Source organism: Antrostomus carolinensis, unplaced genomic scaffold, assembly GCF_000700745.2.
Source record: "Antrostomus carolinensis isolate BGI_N321 unplaced genomic scaffold, ASM70074v2 scaffold17068, whole genome shotgun sequence".
NCBI lineage: Eukaryota > Metazoa > Chordata > Aves > Caprimulgiformes > Caprimulgidae > Antrostomus > Antrostomus carolinensis.
The window spans coordinates 34,539-56,322 of NW_010332464.1; the positions used below are offsets into that span (position 1 = coordinate 34,539).

The window sequence follows — 21,784 nt, forward strand, 5'->3', positions numbered from 1 at the left end:
CAGATGCACAATATTATCTCTGGCAGATCTGAGAAGCATTGTATTAGAACAGTAATATGTAATCTGCACAGCAGTTTAGATCATCTGGTGGTAAATGAGAGCTACACCAGGTTACAGTAGCTCAGAATCTTGTCTGTTATTTTTTCCCCTGTTAAATTATTCTTTAGCAGTCAGGAAATGTTATTACCTGGCAAAACTACTTTAGATAGTGAATACTCTCTTTGAGATCTTAAGTCAGACGTAAGAGGTGAGGTGCTGTTCATAATCTACAATGCGTGAAGCAGCTGACTAGCTTCAAGCAGATAAACATCCCTGTGAGATCCCATGCTTTCTTGGAATGGATGCTGGATATTCATTACTGAGCTGGATGAACCTCTAGGTCTTCAAGGAATACGCTTCGTTTGCCTGTGCTTAATTTTTCCCAAACAACATTAAAATGCGTACAAGGGCTTAAATTACATTCCAGAACAGTCTTATGTTAAGCCCAAGTTTCTGTCCTCACCAAAGCACATTGCAGGATTGGCATAAGAGTTTTTTAAAAATCAGATATATTTTTTTGCCCTTAGGCTTCTGAGGCTTTTTGGGTACTTGTTTCCACCTTTCTATCATAACCTGGTGAGTCTAGAGAATTACTTTTTTCTTTTTTGCAGTCATATGACTCCAGAACTGGGATTTGTAGAAAAAAGGCCAAGTTCTTCTAAATAAAGTATCCAGATTTCTGCACAGGAAAAAAAAACAAAACAAAACAACACAACAAAACTTGCATCCATGGAGGATCATCTTGGTAGGAACTGGAGATCAGAATTATAAGAAAGAGTGCTTTGAGTTAGGTCAGATGTAAATTAGAGACCCTATAGGACTGGGAAGAAATGCTGAAATTGATCTCACATAACAGCTTTGCTTGAGAGGGAAAAAGCAGACAAAGCTCGTTTACTTGGTTATCTCTGGTAAGGGTGTTATGAGCCTGTATAGATACCATCAACTATGCGAAGTGTGGTCTTTATTGTCCTGTCACTGGAGGATGCATTGGTGGTATAGCACGCAGATCTGAGGGGGAGAAATAGTGTCCGTGAAAGGAGATACAGTGCAGTGGCATTTATAGAGCTTCTCATCTTCCCCATCCGCTGAGAAAGTTCAGCAAGGTTTCAAGTGGTGTAAACTTTCAGCACCCTTAAGCACCGGGTGTTCCTGTGCTCTCCTTCTTTTGTGGTCTGTGGCAGTTTGCTTTGGTTTGGGAAATGTTTAAACAAACATCTCCTGAAACATCATATGTAGGTTGAGATTGTGAACAGAAACTGCTGAGAGTGCCCCTCATTCCCCTGGTAAGTAAATACAGGCTGTGGAGGGCAAACCTGTGCCAGCCTGACACTGCACACCCAGTGCCTCTCACAGGCGTCCTGCTGAGGTGAGGGAGACTTGAATTGGTGGGGAACTGCTCGGACTGAATGCTGGAATCTGGGCATCTATTTGAGGGCTAGAAAGAAAAGATCCAAAGACTGATGCAGAGTGATATCCCAGGAGTTTTATGAATAGAGGGAGTAGTCTTTTTCAGAAAATACCATTTTCTAAAGGTGGGGTACTTGGAAGAGAACCTTTCTCAGTTCGATCTCTATGACTCCCTGTGTCCTCTATGGAAAAGTGTGATAGAGAATGTCTGTTGTAGGGCCTAACAAGACAAAATATGCAAGTAAGTGTCTCTGGTATCCCTGTGGTGTGATTATCCCTCGATAACGACATCCCTGGCATACTCTTATGGGTTCAATAAACAGATTTTTTATTTTGTTAAGAGAAAGGATAGATTCGGTTTAGTGCTGATCAGCACTTCCAGGTAAGACATACAGTTCACATGGATTATAAAACTACTTTGATTGAGCAAGAATGCTGATAAAAGTAACACGTAAATTAATCTTGGTTAACCCACAGTCCCAGAACAGAGGAGGATGGTTAATTATAGCGAAGAGCCTGAAATATCTTCCAAAGTATTGATTTAAACAGCTAGGGAGAAGGCAGCATGCATACTAACAAACTTAAACAAGTAAAAATCCACTGTTGTTGCATAGATCAACATGACCACACTAAACAACAGTGCTGACTGTTATAAACAGCTTCCATGGCCAAGTGGTGCAGCTGTTCTTGCCCCACTGGAAATTAAGATGGGATTTATAGAACTCCTCATCTTCACCAGCAGCTAAGAAACTTCTGAGAGAGGTTTGAAGAGGCGTAAACATAATCAGATTGGCATGCACGTGTGTTTTAGCGTAATTCTTTTCTCTAAATCAGTAGGAAACTTGAGGACACAATGAAAATCAGAAGCGCACCTGTTTGGTTCTTTTTTATGCTATTGCAGTGGTTTACATCCTTGTGGTTATACTGTGAGGCAGTCTCAAGATTTGCTGCAGTTTTTCTACATCCTTAATTAATTTCAACATCCAAAGCCCAACCTTTCAATTCTTTGTGTTTTCAGTTAAGAAAGACTTACTATAGCTGGCAGCAGAATTAAAAAAACATTGCCAGTATTCTAAGTGGAAATATTTGTGTAGCTTTTCTTCCATGTTTTGCTTGAGATATGCATGGAAAGTTGCGTGGGTGTTGGCAGTTACTTGCTGACTTGATTTCTCTTATTTATCATACCCAGCTGGGGCTTTCTAAGAGCCAAGGCCCAGAACATACAGCATCATGACCGGATGTTGCAGTTTAATGTATGGTTCTCATTTATTTTTAAATCCTTTCCTGCATCAATCAGAGATAAGAATGGAATTGTCCTCTTTATGGGAGGAACATCTCTAATTTCTACATGTTACTTGTTCCTGTACTGCTGAGAACTCCACCCTAGTTATCTCAGCTACAGAGGTCATCTTAAGCTCTTTCTCTAGACTTTTTCATGTTCACATACACAGACTTTGTAATTTTTCCAGATGCATTAAGAGATTTTTGGAACAAGTGATAGCTACTACACTTGTGGTCCATATTCTCATAGTATCTAAATTTCTTGGGATGTCTATTCTGTGATTTAGGGACATATTATTTTTAGGAGGATCAGAAGCATGAAGACATAGAATAATTGCCTCAAATCATGTTGGAAATTTGAAATAAAGGAAGGACTGGAATGTGAATCTTTCCACTCACTGGACTGGTGGATTGTGGTGGTTTCACCCGTGAATAAAGAATAAAAGAGTCTTTCTTTATAATCATGTATATCTGTTCCCTATGAGCTGCTGTAGTACTTGTTCACTTGCTGTTATGAAATGTTGAGGAAATTGCGATAGATCTCCACTTGTTGTATGCTTTTTGTTACAGGAGTCAAATATTTTGAGTCCAATACAGGATGGAACCAAAAAACCCCAGATAGACAGCAATAAAAGCAATAACTACAATATTGTTAAAGAGGTTGGTATATTTGCTAAGAAACTTGCTTGACATACTTGTTTGAGAAGTAGATTTACTAATTATTTTGAAAGAATGTATTTTTGTTTGGTTTTGTGTGACATGACTGGTTCCTTGCTTCCTTGCATGCTTATTTATTTCTTTTTTTATTTATAGATTTTGATTCGACTCAGCAAACTTTGTGTTCAGAATAAAAAATGTCGGAATCAACAACAGCGATTGCTGAAAAATATGGGTGCCCACTTGGTAGTCTTGGACCTTCTGCAGATACCCTATGAAAAGGTTATTCTCATAATTTTAGTGGTAAAGAACATGAACTCAATAAAGGGAAAGGCCTCAAGAGGCCCAAGAATCAATGTGAATTTTTTTTTTTTTTTTTTTAAACTGAATTCAGTCAACTATGGTACCAACATGAAATGATGATGCCATTTTTTACCTTAAGAATAATGGATTTGGGCCTAAGTTTAAATATAGCTGCCTTCATAGAACAGGTTTTATTGAGAACTGGATGTTTACTGCCTCAGGTACCTGGATGTCACTGCACTATCTTCCCATTGCTGAAATGGCAAACCTTAGATCTACAGTCACTGCGCAGTAAGAAGTACTGATTTAATGGAGCTCCTGGCAGGGTATCTAAATTCTGCTGTTGGGTACTGATGTCAGGGTTATCGTAGATACGTAAGATGGACAAAAAGCTTTCAAGGATCAAGTCTGAAATAATTTCTTTGTTTCTGTGGTGGAAGCCTCTAACCTAGTTCCACTTCTACGTTTTTCAGAAGACAATGTGATTTTGTACTGATTTAGTGACATTGAGCATAAAAATAAATGATCTAGATAACCTTTTAAAGAGCACATCTTTCTAGATGTTATAGGAAGCATTGAGAGGAGAGAAGGCCTCTTTTGGGCTGTATTTTCCTGAGTGTTACACACTGATGTTCCAATATAGACACTTGGTTCAGCTGTCTTCAGTAAAATAGTGCTTGTCCATATAAGTGGCTCATCAAATCATAGAATACTATACGAAAGGAATATAAAATGAGGATGAAACTAGACATATATTTTTGTGGGGGTGTGTGTATGGACATATATATTCTTGTAGGTCTACACACACAGGCACACGTACATCTGTTTCTATATGTAGCCTTATAAAAGCTAAAGCTTTTCAAAAGCTTAAAATCAGTACAGGCTAGAGAGCTTTTTTTTTTTTTTTTTTAAATCAAGCCACTTAGCACTTTTTTAAACTAGGAAATTATAACTACCTATGAGGAAGTCTTACTTTGAGTTTGTGGTCTTACCTTACTCCCTGTGGTCAAGTTGATTCAGAGTGTAAGGTACAGCCACTAATGGACCCTGAAGGAAACTGGATCAGTTGCTTTTGCCAGAAGAATTCCTGCCCTATAAAGGCTCAGGAGAATTGGTTTGTTCCTGGCTGAATTCACATTGTGCAGTTTTAATGAGTATGTTTAGGTAAACCCAGCTGATTTCACTTGTATTTTCTTTCTGCAGAGCGATGAAAAGATGAATGAAGTTATGAATCTAGCCCACACTTTTCTTCAGAATTTCTGTCGGGGAAATCCTCAGAATCAAGTTCTCCTCCACAAAAATCTCAACTTGTTCTTAACTCCAGGGGTAAGTATTTCATGTTAAGGAAAGTATTATGACTAGAAGTAAACCTGGACTTGCTGGAAAGTGACAGTGATAAATAAATATTTACATTAAATTTTGCCCTCTCTGCCTTCTCCTCTCTGTCCCTGACTTTTCTCCCTTATTGTCTTCTCTCTCCTGTCTTTTCTCCCTTATCATTGCTCTTTATGTCGAAGTTTTTAATGTTGCCCTTTTAAAAGTGGAAAACAGTACTACCTGTGGGATTTGCTGGAAGTATCTGTGAACATGTGTCACATCATTGCATCATGTTTAGCTTGACTCTGATCTTATTCATCCTAACTCATTCACAGATGGACTGTAAGTCAAGGTAGAAAAAGTTGTGTCTATGCTATCATGAAGCTTGTGTGATGGCAGAGTCACGCTCATACATTTTTGTTGGTGATGCTTCCATTTGGTTAAACTAACCTAAAATTTGATCTTTTATTAACTCATTGTCTTTACAGTAAACCTCTTCGTCACGGTCCCTTTGTGTATATTATGTATGTGTTTGTTTACAGATATATAGAATTACACCTTGCTCAGTGACACATCTATTGAGCAAAACATGCTTTTATTAGAAAGAGTAAGGATTGTAGACCCCTGCTCTGTGTACATTAGGAAGCATTTGTTCTGTTATTTTTTATTTCTGCTTTTTTTGTGAAGTTAGTGAAAGGTGCTGAGCTGGCCACAGTGGGGACTAGCACACAGACTGCATCCTGTCCAACATTGACACTTTACTCAGGTGCCAAGTGTGGAGCCTGCTTGCATTTGTTTTTCTATTCTTTTGAAGTTGATCCTCTAATCATCCTTGTTATTGTGCTTTTGTTCACATTGTGGAGCAAACTTGGTGTGGATTCCTTTCAGATGACACTAAACAGAAAGGTACAATCTAGGAGCACGCCTGACCCTCATGAGCCTTTAGTCCAAGGGACCAAAGTAGAGGAAGTTTGAATCAAAAGCTCCAAGAATGCCTAAAGTCTGGTTGCTGGGTCCTCAGCAGCATCCCTTTCTTGCTACAAATCTGTTCCTCTTGTACTGTGCTACTCACTGGTAGAAACATAGCCCTAGGCTCCCTCTGTAGTTAGTGTGGAAAGAGATGGTCTCTCAGAGAGTGATCAGACTGCACATGCAATGATTTGCCTGCTGGAAGTGCCTGCCTCTGTCAACCACAGAGGGAGCCAGAGGCAGCTAATCATCTTGTGTGGTTGCCTCAATGCAACGTTTGGTGAGTGGGATGAATGTGGTCTCACTTATCTTGTATATCAAAGATCCTATAGAGTGTTCTAGCAGTGTAGTGTGTCTATGTGTGTGTCTTCACATGCCACATGGGTACAGATTTTCTTTATTTCCACTTTAGGACCATTTTGTAGTCGTAGGAAAGTGTGAAGAAATCCCATCATAAATGAAAGCTAGGCTCTAAGATCACTGCTTAATCACTGGGCTGGTGCACATTGAACTTTTCCAGTTCCCCTTTACCAGTGTGCTTTTCTCTATTCTAGACTCTTGTGAATCTTTCAATCTCAAAACAAATCTGCTGTTATAATGCTGTTCTGATTTTAATCCGTTTAGCTCCTGGAAGCTGAAACCATGCGGCACATCTTCATGAATAATTACCTTCTGTGTAATGAAATTAGCGAAAGAGTGGTGCAGCATTTTGTACACTGCATTGAGACCCACGGCCGTCACGTGGAGTACCTGCGTTTCCTTCAGACCATTGTGAAAGCAGATGGCAAATATGTGAAAAAATGCCAGGACATGGTAATGACAGAGGTAAGTGAAGGGTTCATATGTTAGTCACTTGTGTGATGTCTTTTTAACATGCTAGTATTTTGAGGTTGCTTTTTCTGCTCTTGATACCAATGAGATATAATGGCATCATCACATTAGAATTTTAAACGGTATCGCAAATAATGAATATTTTAGCAGACGTTTTGGGTTTAATCTAATTTTGTAAGGCCATCTGTATAACCACTAGAAAGAAAACATGAGTGTTAGCATGGTGATACAGAGATGTCTATTTGTAGATGATGTAGCATGGAAATCTTAGAGTTACATAAACCTTCATTTTCCTGTACTGTAATTTAGGATCCCATTTAAGCACCAAATGTGCCATATTGTGGCATGGTTTTGCCATATAAGGGGCTCTTACCTCTACGGGTTTGTCTAATAGTGTTGTAGACCATTTTTTTCAGCACGTAACTGTGTAACAGTTCTAGGTAGTACTTTCTGCTTTTCTTTCTTTTGTTCCAGAGCATTTCTGAGTCAGTAGAGCTACTCTAGCTTTAACTAGCTAGATTCAGAGTCTGACCTGGTAAATTCAACAGAATGGTTTGTGGACCAATCTTTATGCCAATAAAGTTACTAGGAAAATATCTAATTGACCTCACTGCAATTAGGATCTGATATATAGTGTGCATGATAAATGAAGTCTTCAACTTGTGGACCCTCATGCATTTAGCTATAATTATATTAACAGCTCAATGAGATTAATAAGTGAGTAAAATTGAATATGGTGAAAAGTCTGGGTAGGATCAGAATTCAAGGAACATTTTTCTTTACAAAGTGCATTTTTTTGTTTGTTTTTTTGAAGAGAGATCTTCACAAAGAAAACAGAGGTAAGCTGTAGTTGTGGTATGAACAAAACTAAACCTGGCTGAAATTTTGTTCCACAGCAACAGAGGAAAAACTTCTAATTAAGAAAATAAAGTTCCAGACTACATGGATAACCTTTAATGGAATCCACCTCAACCTTTTCAATTTGACTGAAGTGTTTTACCATGCAATATCAATTACAAGCCTTTGCTTTACATAATTCAAACAGTCCTTTGCCTTTGTGCTTTTAGATTTTTCCCCTTCCATCACAGCTTCTTGTAGGTTTTTACTTTCTCATCAAACAAAATCATTAGATTTTCTTGACTTTAAATACATTTTGTTACTGACCTATAATAGCACAAAGATAAATTGTCATATTACATTTTCAAGCTGACTCTATGATGAAAATCAAAATGAACTTGGATGTGACATTTACATCAGGAGTCCTGCAGGAATTTGCTGGGGGGAGGGAGCACCCCTATTTTTGTGAAAAAGGGTAAGATGATGATCTGTTTAAAAAAAACATGGGAAATTACAGGTAATTGATTTGTTAGAAAAGGATGCTAATAGTGAAATTTGAATGGCACTTGAATGGCAATCCAATATAAAGGGAACAGTGCAGCCAAATGGTTGGAACTTACCACGGAGTCAGGACAGTTTCTCAGTAGGTGACTGAGATGTACTTTGTGACCTTAAACAAGTGGTGTAACTTTTTCTGTGCCTCCAGATGGGTCATGTAAACAATTTACCACAAGACAAGATAGCGCATAAGTGTACAGCATGTCTCCAACTACTCCTGTGTTTTCTTTTACCCATGGGAAGTATATTGTAGCTTATTCCTGTTTACTGTGAGTAAGGGATAAACTGATCATATTTACATGTTTTAGGAAGTGCACACAGATGAAGGAGCACCATTGTGAAACAGTGCTTTCATAAAATGCATTGAACATTCCCAGTCTGGCTTCTACACTTGTTCTCATATCCTTGGCCCCATGTCTGTAGAGTGTTAGTAATGATGTTTACCGACGTGAAAGGTTCCTTAGGGCACATTTTCTCATTACAAGCATGCTTTGAGGTTCCTGGAAGAACAGTACCTATCAGTGCAAACATTATTGCAAAAGAGAAGGCAGAATTTACTTTTGAACCAGATCAATGTGGCAGCAGAGTTTTCTATTATCTATAGTATTATGGACTGATACATCACAGAGCGTCAACAGCTCCTCTGATACTGACTGACCCTCATTATACTTCCACAGAGTTCTTAACTCATTGGAAATATACTTTAGTGGGAGAAAGTGCTGCTGGTTTTTTTTGGTGTTTTGTTTTGTTTTTTACCAGTCACTGAGTTCATGGTGCTCAGTGAGAATGTTGTCTAACACTGGATACTTCTCTTCCTTTTCTGCTTTGGAAGGGACATAATTTCCTCTGCTTGGGTCAATGCTTGGATGCCCTTTGCAAATCACTGTTAAAAGTGGGTAACTTGGGGAAAGGGGATGACATCTTCTTTTGTCCTTGTATTTACAATGACTGCCTTGTCCCCTTTAGTTCTTGTGCTGATGCAGCATCGTCTGCTTTGGTTTGTGGTTCCTCATAGTCAGTATGTAGCAAGCATGCCGTGCAGCATCATGTTTCACAAGTTCACTGTCTCCTGCTATTTCTTCCTCATTCATCAGTGACAGGTACATGAAAGGATGAGGGGTCAGTTTGGCTTGATATGATAAAATATCAAGCAATACTAGTACAGATTAGTTCTGCATTTGACATAAGAGTATAACTCTGGGGGAACCTGGAAAGAATTGTCTTCCCTCTCCTCTGTGCAAAATGTACACAAGCAGAAAATAACTATGGGAATGTGCTGAACAATTTAATAGAAAGTGACAGAGCATGTACCTTCCCAGCGGGCTTGGGTGTCCTAAGAGCACAGTATTCAAGACATCAGTATTAAAAAGTTAGGTCAGTTTTCCAACATTTTGACTACTTGTATTTTCCTTTTTTTTTTTTTCTTCTTTTTTTTCTTTTTTTTCTTTTTTTCTATTTGAGTGCAATGAAATTAATGGTATCTGAGTCCCTGGACTGTCTCCTTCCTCCTTCCCAAGCACTTGTCCCTTTAAAAGCTCTTTTTCTATACTGTGGATTGTCCAGAAAATGTCTATTTTAAAAAGTCATGAGTAGAAACAGTTCAGAAACCCAAAGATATATGCAAAATAGGAATTGCAGGAAAGACTGAATTCACAATCCCCTCTCTCCAGTTGTCAAAGTGAAAATAAGTAAGAAGCAGGGAAAACACAATCAGAAAAGCTGTAAATTCAAAATTTGAAATGTTGAAAGCCTGGAAAATGTAATGAAACGTTTATTGACTTTTCATTCTGGGAGACTAATTTTTGTTCCTGCTCTTGCTGCTTTCCCATTTCTCAACAGCTCCACCAACCTTTATGTCTACCCTTGAATTCAGTAAGCTAGAATTTCATGTCATGTATAGACTTGGATGTGTCAAATACCTTATTCACAAATTACGTATGGCTGTTGTGCTGCTGAGGTTTATTCTGTACTAGGAAGGGTTTATGGGATCTTATTTTCACCCACATTGAGAGTGCATTATGCTTAAAAGGATAGTGATGGAGAGAAGACTGCTGTCCTGTCCCAGCTCCACTCGATCTCACAGAGCAGCGCTGGCAGTGGTTATTTGGTGTATGGGGGTTCAAAACATGGTTATAGCAAAACTTTTCAGTGAGATTTGCTGAGATGGGGCCACCAGCATCCATCTCTGCTCTGGATCCTCTTGAGATGAGCAATGCATTTGTAACAAAATCAAACATTTATCACAAACACCAGTTTTCTGTTAAGTGGAAGTGCTGGCATGGCAGCGACAGTGTCAAGACACACCTGCCAAATTTGCATAGATTCAGAAGAATCGTCCTTTGTTTTCAATGCTGAGCAAGGGCACAGAAGAGGTTGGTTAAATTCTGGATGAGCCACAGGCTTTTTGTGTGAGGTAACACAGAAGATTTAATCTCTCTGTACCTCAAGTCCCTATCTATAAAACAGGGATAATAATGCATCGTGGCCTTACAGTAGGAGGCGAAGGTAATTAATTAACTTCAAACAAACATTGAGATGGTAGGGATAATAAGGGTGGCATACTGTCTTAGGTAAACACAGAGCTACATGGAAATTAAACCTCAAATTCACCTTGCATTAGCTGACTCCTTGATGAGTTATTCCAGATTTGCACTTAACGTAGATAAGAGCAGAAGTTTGCCTCGATATTGTTTTGACAAGTGCATTTGGTAAGCCACATCAGAGTACCTTCTGTTTTTTTTAACTGGACAGTTTTTGCATACTTAAAGGTAGGAAAAAATTTAGAAATCAAGAAAACTATAGAATCATTTAGGTTGGAAAAGACCTTTAAATCATTGAGTCCAAAATGACTGCAGTGCAGAGTGCTTAAAACTGTGATATCTTTTTCAGCTGATAAATGGCGGTGAAGATGTGCTGATATTCTACAATGACAGAGCATCATTTCCAGTCCTACTCCAGATGATGTGTTCAGAGCGAGATAGAGCAGATGAGAGTGGACCCTTAGCATATCACATCACTCTGGTGGAATTGCTAGCGGCTTGTACAGAAGGAAAGAATGTGTACACAGAGATCAAGTGCAATTCACTCCTGCCACTGGATGATATAGTGAGAGTAGTGACCCATGACGACTGCATACCTGAGGTACGATTCACTGAATGAGGAAGAAGACTTTTCATTTTTAGAAACTCAGAAAATGTTGTGTTGTTTATAGTATACTGACAAGTTGAATATTTGCACAGAGACCAAGCTGGAAACAGGTGGTGTTTGTTAAGGTGAATAAGTGAGAAAGGATAGCCAGTATTTTCTTAAATAGAAAATTCCTTGTCCCTTATGCTTTGATTGTCAGCTTTTAGGTGCAAACACCTTGTTTTTGTTTTCCTGGTTTGTCCAGCCACTATCAGTGCTCTGATAACTTCTGGCTATGGCTGCGAAGACTCAGCTGAGTGTTTTGTCAAGCCAACGTTTTGCTGCTGGCTGAATTTGTTGGAAATTATGGGTAACATTCTGGCCACGTTGAAGTCTGTGGGAGTTTTGAGTGAAGTCTTGTTTTACTAAATTGGATTGCAGTCCAGCAAATGTTTTTATTCACTGTATATCAAGGCCCAATTCTGCAGCTACTACTGGTCATGCTTCAGTAGGACTGTGATGCCTTGTGCTGATCGGAAGGGGAATGTTTGTTTGCACCAAACCTGATGTGATCGAAAGAAATCTTTTCACAGTTTTTGCAAAGAGCTTGCTCTGGCCCCGTATATTGGTCAGATGGATTTCTGCAGACTATCTGCTGGTAAAATGTGGCTCATATCAGCTGAACTGGGACCTGCAGGAGTAAAGACTCCCTCTGTGCCATGAAAAAGTCCCCTTGTGATCAACTGATGCTTTTCTTAAAAAGAAACATGTTTGCTTTACTCAAAAGTTCCTCCTAACATTAATTTCAACAAATGCTAATTTTAAAAAGTCCAAATAAATGAAACCTAAAAGTCTAACATGAGTTTTCTCCTGACTGCATTCAACATATGCAACTATCTGCTCTCCTTTGACAGTGACAAGAAATTTTCAGTGTATCTGCCTATGTTTATATTTAATATATACATTTCAGGCACTGGATATCTATTTTTATGACACGCGCATGCTGACTTGTAACGCAGGGGAGGAGTGAGACTGCAGTCCTCCTGTGAAGCCCTGTGCTGCTGTGGCTGCAATCCCAGTGCTGCACAACCTTTCTCTTCCCTTTAGATCTGAGTTATACCCATCCCGAATGCAAGCACTGCATTAGGATTGTGGGAATATGGGGACTGCAGTCCCAGCTCTGCTAAAGAGTTTTTTGTTTGTTTGTTTGTTTTTTAATATTTGGCAAGCCTATCACAAGGCATCAACCCACAGCAGTCAACTGGCAAGTGCTAGGGTATTCTGCATTTTGACAGCTCCTGGCTTGGGAGCCAGGCCCTTGTAGTCCTAATTTAAATATCAGGTTTATTATTGGCTTGTTTTGTGGGGGTTTTATTCGTTAGAGTAAGAATGTTTACAAAGCCTTTCTATTTTTCTTCGTGTGATCTTTCAGTAAATACATTAATGCACTTGTTGCCATGCTTCTTAAATCTTCAGAACTGAACATATGCATTATTACTGTTGTTAATGTTAGATAGTACTTGAAGTATTGTCTTTATTGTTCAATATTTTTGTGGATAGAAAATGGCATGTTAATGATTTTTACTGTTCCATTTCATATTGTTTGGTTTTTTTTGCCGTTCCTACAGGTGAAAATTGCCTATGTTAATTTCGTTAACCACTGTTATGTGGACACTGAAGTGGAAATGAAAGAGATCTATGCCAGTAACCATATTTGGAAGTTATTTGAGAACTTCCTTGTTGATATGGCAAGGGTAAGCTTCATGAGATGTTAAATATTACAGTATAGTCATGGATGGCAATTGAACTGGCAATAACTCTTCTTGGTGAACTTCCTTTGCTAACTATTTTTTTCAAAGTTGACAATAGAACAGATTTTTTTTTTTTTTTAACAAACCATGATTTCTGTTTTATTTATTATCATTTAACCTGCTAATTACTAGCAGCCCTCTCTTCCTAAAAGGGCATTTTAGAACCTATGTTCCTTTCTCTTTTCTTCCAGAAAAATAAATTGGATGCATGTACAGGGTTGAGAGTCTGTGTACATCTTCTGGGAGCATGTGTTACATGTCATTATGGTGGTGACTAAAAAAGAAACTCACATCTCTAGTGTTCAAGAAGTTCTTTGGCTCATGTTCCTTCCTCAATCTCACTTTGGCCTGTTTTTGTCTTTAATTTTACTGTCACTACATTCTCACCACTGATGCGAAAGGCAGATGTAGAGCTAAGGTCTTTCAGAATATTAATTTATATATAAACTGCAAGGTGATGGGGCACAGTTAGTACCATAGGCATTCAATTCCTGTGGATCTTAGTGAGCTTCATGGTGTCATTACTTGTTGAATTAAGTTTCAGGTCAGAAGTTGAATTAAGCTTCCATTTTCTGGTATTTTGGAGGCAGAAAATGAGGAAAATCTTATGACTTTTGGAATGATAAAATACAATAGAAGAGCCATGAGGGGAAGCTAGTGTGACATAGTAGAACCACAGGATTTTGGTGTCTGGTGGACTGTATTTGATCCTTGATGCAGGACAGTATTTTGGAGATGTTATAGAGCATGTTGTCATAGTGGATCCCTATTTTTTCCCAGTCCATGGTCCATTACATTTTATAATCCTTAATTTCTCTCTCCTTGCGTTCTCAATTTTGTTGAAATTAAAGAAAAACAGGTAAAAGAATCTCAATTCAGTCCTGCATTGGACATTTACCTCAAAGTAAGAGTGTGCCACAAAATAATTTCTTTGAAACCTATTGGGAAAAACCTATACCATGAACTATGGCCAAAAGAAGAGTGAGTGCCACGACTTGTGCTATATGCTGGGCACTGGGCCTTGTTCATTTCACTGTGAAACAGAGAACTTATGGTTGGATTTTTTTTTTTTTTTTTTTTCCTGGGAACAGGTTAGGACATGGATGTTTGTGCTCTTTTTTGTTTTGTTTTGTTTGTTTTGTGGTAGCCATTTTCAGCAGTAATGAGACCTCTACAAACCCTGTTTTCCTGCTGTTTGTCTTGTCTCTGTGGTCATGTTCTACAGTGAAAGCCCTTCTGGACAAACCAAGCTTGTTTGAAAATTAAGATCAGAAACCTCCTTGGAGGGGGATTCTGATTTTTAACCTTGACGTTTTTACCCTAAGAACTATTTTATCCTGTTTAATTGCCTTTCTGAGTTGCCCTTTCCTGACATGCCCTGACCCTCCAAACAGGCTACCCTCCCTAGCCCTTGAATGTGACTAATTTTCTTTGCCCTTGAGCCAGAAGTAGACATGTAGAAAAAGGGCTGTGTCCACAGTTCCCTTCATAAGCCTGGAGACAAACTGCACTGTGCCAAATGAGATACAGTTGTCCTGATACTGGCGACCACTGAGCTGGTTTTCATATACCTTTCTCATAAGAGAAATTAGACTCTGGGTCTTCAGAGGTGAAGAGTGAGTGTATTATTAATGCTGTATTTTGTCTGTGTGTGCGCTGTTGGCACTGAATGGCAAAATGCAGGTTTATTTTGCTTTCCTGCAAAACCCTCAGGGCAGGTGTCTAATTAATCCTTTTAATTTCCTGGTTAACAGTTAAAAGAACGAAAAGAGCATGTCAGAAGTGCTCTAGCCTGTCCTGCTCTTCAGCCAGGTGCCTGTGGGTAGCTGTATCTCCCAGGTTATTGAGTGTATTTGTTCAGGTTTGGTTTTCTGGGGCCCAGGCAGAGCCTGTGTGTTATAAATACATCAGTGTTATGTAGCTATCAGGACAGTTAGAATGCTGTCAGCCTCATGAAAGATGTTACAATAGCTTTCAAAGCATTTAGAAAAAGAGCCCTTTGATCCTCTGTGTTCCAGTGAACTAAAAGGGATGCTTTTGCGTGGGGGAAGGGGAAATGTTTTTCTTTTAGCTGCTACAAATGCCTGTTGGTGGGTGAGTTAGTGAGCTTTGAGTCTGAGGCTGTTGTTAGAGATCACTAAGGTGAAAGATGGAGGGTGTTATCCTCAGGTTGGATACTTCCCTTTTTTATTAAAAATAACCCAAACCCACAACAAAAAAAGAGTAACCATTTTTTTTTTTTAATCTGTTTCTGGATCCAGGAAGGAAATATTTAGTCCCTAACTTGTCATTCTCATTCAACAACATGGTACATTACAGAGCAGGCATGAGGCGGATTCATGTATAAATTCAGGTTGCCAAAAGCAGTCGCGCTTTCAAAGACACCCTGTTTCTAGAGTTTCTGCCAATCTACTTTCTCCAATGCAGGACTTAAAGCATTGCACTAAGCAAAGTGGGTGCTGCTGAGGGAAGGCGTTCCCTTTCCTGTGTGTGGCCTAGCCTGTAAGTCACCAGCTGTAGTCTGAGCAGGATTAAATAAAGAGCCAGGATCTGACAGCTGTAAAGTCATCCTAGCTTTCTCTGCAGAATTTTTGAAGTATTATTCATGTGAGTTTTGGTCCCAAAGCCTCTTAAGGGGCTTTTAAACACTGCTTTCTCAATTCTTTCTTCATCTCCATTTCATGCATTTCAGGTATTTTCTTCCACGGGGAAACATTTTTCAGTCCCTAAAGGGCAGAGGGATAAGAACAAATGAGAGGATTTCCTAATTCCTTCTGTGCTGGGAATTTTTCAGGCGGGTGTTGGAGCAGAGTGGCATCCCCACATATGGCTCTGCGTTTTAGACAAGTGAAGGGGAAAGCTTAAAAGCATTTTGGAATTTAGTTTTGGTGATTTCTCAATTCACCATGCTAGCACCGCACAGCTCATTGTCTTCCCATTGGGATCATGAGTGCTGAGCCTTAGAGCTACTGGTTCCAAACAAAATTGGCATGCAGATTAATGAAAAGCAGAAGAAATTCAAGGAGTTTTAGTTCTATGGTTTGGGGTTTTTTTTAAATTTTGGTTTATTAACTGAATGGTTGTTACCTCCATGAGGACTTGGAGTGATAGTGGTTGTGTTATACTTTTCCCAAAACTGAAGGGCTGAAGTGTTTGCTATTTCAGTTTAGCCACTGTTGTTTCTCTGACCAAAACCTTTTCTTTCCTGAGATGATAAAAAATGCACATGACTTGTTAATCTGACACATTTTAGAAAAGCAGACAAGCAAACCTCCCCAAGATGCCTCATTTCTGTAGGTCTCAAATTATATTTTGCTATTCCTCTGCCTACTATGTGACAGTGCTTGTGTGCGATACTCAAAATGCTTTTGTGTTCCCATGAGCTGTATCTTCCCCTGAACATGGGTGCTTTTGGATGTCATGTCAGTAACCTTCCTTAAAACGCTCCTGGTGAAACTGCTGTCTTGTAGTGACCAAGTGTGACAGTGGCACTGTGCAATTAGGGAGCATGTTTGCCCTGTGTGAGATTCAGGTGCTGTAGATTATCTTTCTGCTTCCGTCACCAACTTTTCTCTGTGACCTTAAGCAATTCACTCAGCTTCTCTGGACTCGGTTCCCCATCCATAAAGCAATGTAATGGTTAGTTATGTACCACACAGGTTCACGGTCGTGTGTAAAATGCTCAGATAGTAATGTGAAGGCTATAAACAAAATACATTCTGTTCTCACACAGATTCCCTAGAACATTACAGTAATCTGTGGCTCACATAGGTGAAAGAGAGAACAGCTGTGCCTGTCATTTCTTGTTAAACATGACTAGAACTGCTTATTTAAAGGCTATTGAAGAGTTAGTATGAGCATAGTCTGTACTGCTTATTTGTCCAGTCTTGCTTTTCTCACTGTTTGGCTCTCTGTGGGCTCCTTTCATTACTATTCACACTGACGTATGTAAAGTCAACATGACTCTCTATAGGTGTTCATGAATTTTGAAAAGAAGTAAAGAAATACTGAAGGATGTGATCCACCTCAGTAATTTTTTGCTTTCTTTAAGCATCTTTATGGAGGAACAAACTTTTAGTGTTGTACCAAAGGGTGTCTTCAGGAATCTTTTGTACAAATCTTCCCACATCCTCCCACCATTTAATCATCCTTTTGTGCTCCAGAATTGTCCCAGTACCATCCATTCTCTTCTTTCATCATTTTTAGCTTGTCTTTCGTATTTTCCCCAGGTGGCTTCCCTAAGTAATGCTGCCTGTCTTACAGTTTACAATCCTAAAGGCTGTTGGTATTGACTGTGCTATTTCCTTTCTTTCCATCTTTTTTTTTAAACATTTTTCCTGCAAATTAGCTTCACCTTCACCACCCATTTGTAGTGATTAATTGAACAGAGAAGTTAAATGTTACATGAAATCTTTGTAACCCAAGGTGTTTATGTCTCATCTGTCTCTAAACCCTCTTCCAACCAACCCCACAATGGGAGGAATGGCTCTTTTTCTTCTTGAATCTGTCTAATTGTGTAAGTGGCATGCAATGTGCTGATTTAGGGGGATCTTTTTTCACAATGCGGGAATGAATAGACAGCCAACCAGAAAGAGCTAGTTCAGAAGAGAAGGGTATTCAAAAGACGATGTGAACCTCCAAGAAGAAGGATAAGCTATCATAAATACAGCTTGAACTCTAAGATAGTTATCTGTGATATATTTTGTATAAAAATAATTTGGTTTTGTATTAAGAAGAGATATTACATATGTTGAAATAAATACAAAATAGTAAAGCTTGTTTCCTTAAAAGAACTAAATCTCATTGTTTTCTCCTTCTTCCCTGTAGGTTTGTAACACAACCACAGATCGTAAACATGCAGATACATCTCTGGAGAAATACGTCACTGAGCCTGTAATGAACATTGTGAGTGGCTTCTTCAATTCGCCATTTTCAGATAACAGCACCAGCCTTCAGGTAAGAAAAAGAGACACAGACAAATATGTAATTCAGACTGTTGATGAGATACCTTCTGCTACCAGATAGGAATGCTTTGTCTTTACATCCTTTAATTTCTCTGTCCCCTCTCATGCCACTGGCTAGCAGCTTAATTCCTCTTTAAAACACTTTCTCTTAATTTTTAGCACTTGCAGCTCTGACCCAGTAGACAGCTCAATATGGTCAGATTTACTCCCGACTCTTATGAATTCATTGGAGGGGGTATCCTTGCACAATAATGATCTGCCTTTGTATTTGTATGAGAAAAATGCTGTGTCCTATGATAAAAGGGATATATACCTGAGAACTGGGAAGACTACTCTGTCCTCCTGCTCTGTACTGTGTTTGCTTGATATCAATGGTGATCTAAGGAAAATTTGCATGATTTAGCCTTTTTAGGGGTGCAGCATTGATTTCTATTCCTTCCAGTCCTGAAGAGCAAGGAGAATTTAATGGAGTTGCAACTTGAGTCTACAAGCTGAAAACCTCTTGCATGTGGTTTACATTGTGTCAAACCCGGCAGCTGTGAGGAGATTCTAGAGGGTAAAATTCCATGTTTATCTTTTTGTTTTCAGACACATCAGCCTGTTTTTATTCAGCTGCTGCAGTCTGCTTTTAGAATTTACAACTGTACCTGGCCAAACCCAACGCAGAAAGCCTCAGTGGAGTCATGCATCAAGACTTTGGCTGAAGTGGGTAGGTGCCAGGTTTCACTTTTGTTATTGTTCTCTGTGTTTTAAGATGACACTTGAGGTTGAACAGTTTTTAATTTGACTCCACCATCCTGAAGTTGTGACAGTGGTCATGTCAGAAATCCCACTTTCTGAGGCTACATTCTTCCTCCTTTTATAACCCATTCAAATCTGTCCTATCAAATAGGGTTGTTAGGTGAAACCTGTAGGTCAGAGAGATGTTTGCTAAGTGAGCGATAGTTGAACTTTACCTCAAGCAAGTTATGATAGTAAAACACAACACAAGCTGTGATAAAACCTGGGCATTTCTAGTCGTGCTGGGCTACATTTGCACGAGCTGTTGTATCACTGATGCATAGCAATGGTGCATTGGAGAACACCCTTCGTTTTTCCCCTCAGTTCCTGGGAGATTTGTTCATTATTGTCAGCCATGGTCCTGGGCTTGTCCCATCAGGGAGTTAAGAAGGGAAACCACAGTTGTGCCACTCTGTAGCTTCTCTGCTTACTCCTCACCATCAGGCCCACTCATTTACTGTTGTTACACAGTCAGCCTTGTCAGGGGAATATTGCCTTGCACTGGCACTGAGACAAAATTTGGTCGTCTGGGCAGCTAATAACTTACGTCCTTTAAAATAAATTCGAACATCATGTTAAAGTAGAAGGTTTAAAACTTCTTATTCTAAAATAAAAAGGATTCTTCACCAGCGCATAGCCAAGAGTGGCAAAAATTCATTCTTAAGTTAAATTTCTGTAAATACAATTTTAAAGTCTTCTGCCATGACAGAAAAAACGATTACTGAATATAGTTTCTAGAAGTCAGTCATTCTGATTACTCGTAGAATAAGGTTCTTCCCAGTGTGAATGAAAACTGAGTAGAGGCAGAGAAATAAAGAAACTGGCTAAATTGTCCTCTTGCCACATTTTTTTTTAAAGTTTTAGTAAATAATGATAAAACACTATGAGAGGGTCCTTTAACCGACTGGAGCATCTGTGACATTGTAACAATCGACTCTCAATTTATATTTTTGAATACCTTTACAGGAGTATCATTTAACATTTTAGCCAAAACGTCTCATTAACTTTTTATGTGAATGACAATAAGCAGTTACCTAAAAACTTAGCAACCTTCAAGTGTTTTGTTTGTTGTGCAAATTATTTAATTATGGATCCATCTGGCAAGAAAACTTTGGAAGCTGAAGATATTTTATTTTCTCTATGCTACAGCTACTACAGTCTGAAATAAAGCTCTAGCCCTACAAATTCTTGTTTGTGTTTAACATCTCTGTCCCTGCTCTTCTCTGGCAGTTTTGGAAAGAGTCATCAGTGAACTATTTCCTTTGGGAGTCTGGGGAAAGGGGGAAGAAATAGGGCAGGTGAGAGTATTTTTGAGACTGAGCATGCCCTGTGTGTGCTTCTCAACAGCTTAGTGTCTTAATTTCATTTAGAGTTACACCTAAAATCAAATTGTAGGTTGCTGCGTTATCTCACTGAGGTGAGGGTATCTGGAGACACCTGAGCATAGTGCCTAGACAGCCAAGTTGAACTCATCCCCACAGCAGCCTGTCAGGGGAGGTGTGGATCACCTTAATAGGGCTGATACATCCAGCTTCTTGGCCAGGTGCACCAGCATGTGAAAGGGCTGGCAGCCTTCTGTGTGCCTCTTGTTGCTGGGGGAACCAAGGGGAAAGCCTGAATGCAAGGCATGGCTGATATCTAGAGTTTTCTTCAGATGTGTGCCTTGGTTCCCTATTTGGTGAATTTAATTTCTACCTCCACTGTAGTCGTCTCTTTTGTTTCATTCCCTTTTCTGTTTTATGGAGATGGTTTGCAGTTGTTTTTTTATAAGTATGCTCTTGCGCTGTCCTATGGGTCCAACTTTCTCACCACTCTGGCTTCCCACCCATGGGACCCCAGCCAAGCCTTGGGCACTCTCAGGTGTGGCAGAGTGGAGCTGAGCTGCTGGTGAAGGGCATCACCCCATCTCCTCCTCTGGAACCTTCATGCAAATACATATATTATTTGTAGGGCAGGGAGGCTGGGCATCACCTGGGGGCGCCATGGGCCGGGCAGCCTCAGAGCTGCCACTGAAAGCGTGCGTTAGCACGCAAATTGCCCATTTCCTCATCCATCTCATAATCACTGTTTAAGGATTCATCACTAGTAGCAGTATCAAGCATGGTAAAATTGTTTTGTGTTGTGTTAGCAAATTGCCATGCATTTTTATTTAGTGTTTTATTTTGACAGAGCAGAAAGGGAGCGTAAGGGCACAGGTTGGGGAGATTTTCCCAAAGAGGAAGTTAGCCAGAGAAGTAGGGGAGTTTTTAACAAACACCCCTGTGCAAAAGTTTGGCTGGCTAGTGGAGATTTTGGCTAATGGAGATTTCAGCCACTGGTGATACTATTTTTAGGCACAGTGCCAAACGCGGCTTGCTAGGCTAACTGAGTAGACCTGCTCTGCTCTGCTGAAAGCTTTGGACAAACTGCCCCAGCTGGGGGTACCAGAGGCTTTTAAAATCGAGGCCCTTTTGTGATTACAGTGCGTGCCCGGTGACATTTTCTATCAGGCTTTGCACCACCACACAAAATGGTGCTGCTGTTTGAGAAGACAGAGGTTTCATCTGTAATACAAACAGGGCAGCTTTTTTTTTCCTTTTTTTTTTTTTCCCTTTCCTTTGCTGGCTGTGTATATGGAATAGGTTTGGATTTTGGCTAGGCATCTGTGAGCACTCTTCTGCCTTTTTTTTTGACTTGAGAGTCTGATAGCTTTAATATTAAGGCCTTCATGTTTCACAGCGGGGTTTTTAAAAAAAAAAAAACCTCTAGAAAGATTTTGCCTATATCAGAGAGACAGAGTATTGGACAGATTTACAGCAGGGACCAAAGACTTTTGATGGAAAATAAATGTAGTATAGAGTTGAAAGAACAAACATGATTTTTTGTGTGTGTATGTGTCGTAGCCCTGGATTTAGGAATGAATCT

At 39.4% G+C, this 21,784-nt stretch overlaps 1 protein-coding gene across 1 annotated transcript in view; it reads left to right on the forward strand.

Annotated features, from left to right (window-relative positions):
- Nucleotides 1-21,784, forward strand: part of ITPR2 (inositol 1,4,5-trisphosphate receptor type 2) — a gene marked incomplete at both ends in the record, with an annotated part of 75,870 nt that overhangs the window by 33,637 nt on the left and 20,449 nt on the right. Inside the window, 8 exons of the mRNA XM_010173537.2 lie at nt 3,298-3,387; nt 3,541-3,666; nt 4,891-5,013; nt 6,598-6,798; nt 11,089-11,340; nt 12,954-13,079; nt 17,964-18,092; nt 18,689-18,809. Of these exons, the coding sequence (XP_010171839.2) occupies nt 3,298-3,387; nt 3,541-3,666; nt 4,891-5,013; nt 6,598-6,798; nt 11,089-11,340; nt 12,954-13,079; nt 17,964-18,092; nt 18,689-18,809 (1,168 nt within the window). The remainder of the gene's footprint in view (nt 1-3,297; nt 3,388-3,540; nt 3,667-4,890; nt 5,014-6,597; nt 6,799-11,088; nt 11,341-12,953; nt 13,080-17,963; nt 18,093-18,688; nt 18,810-21,784) is intronic.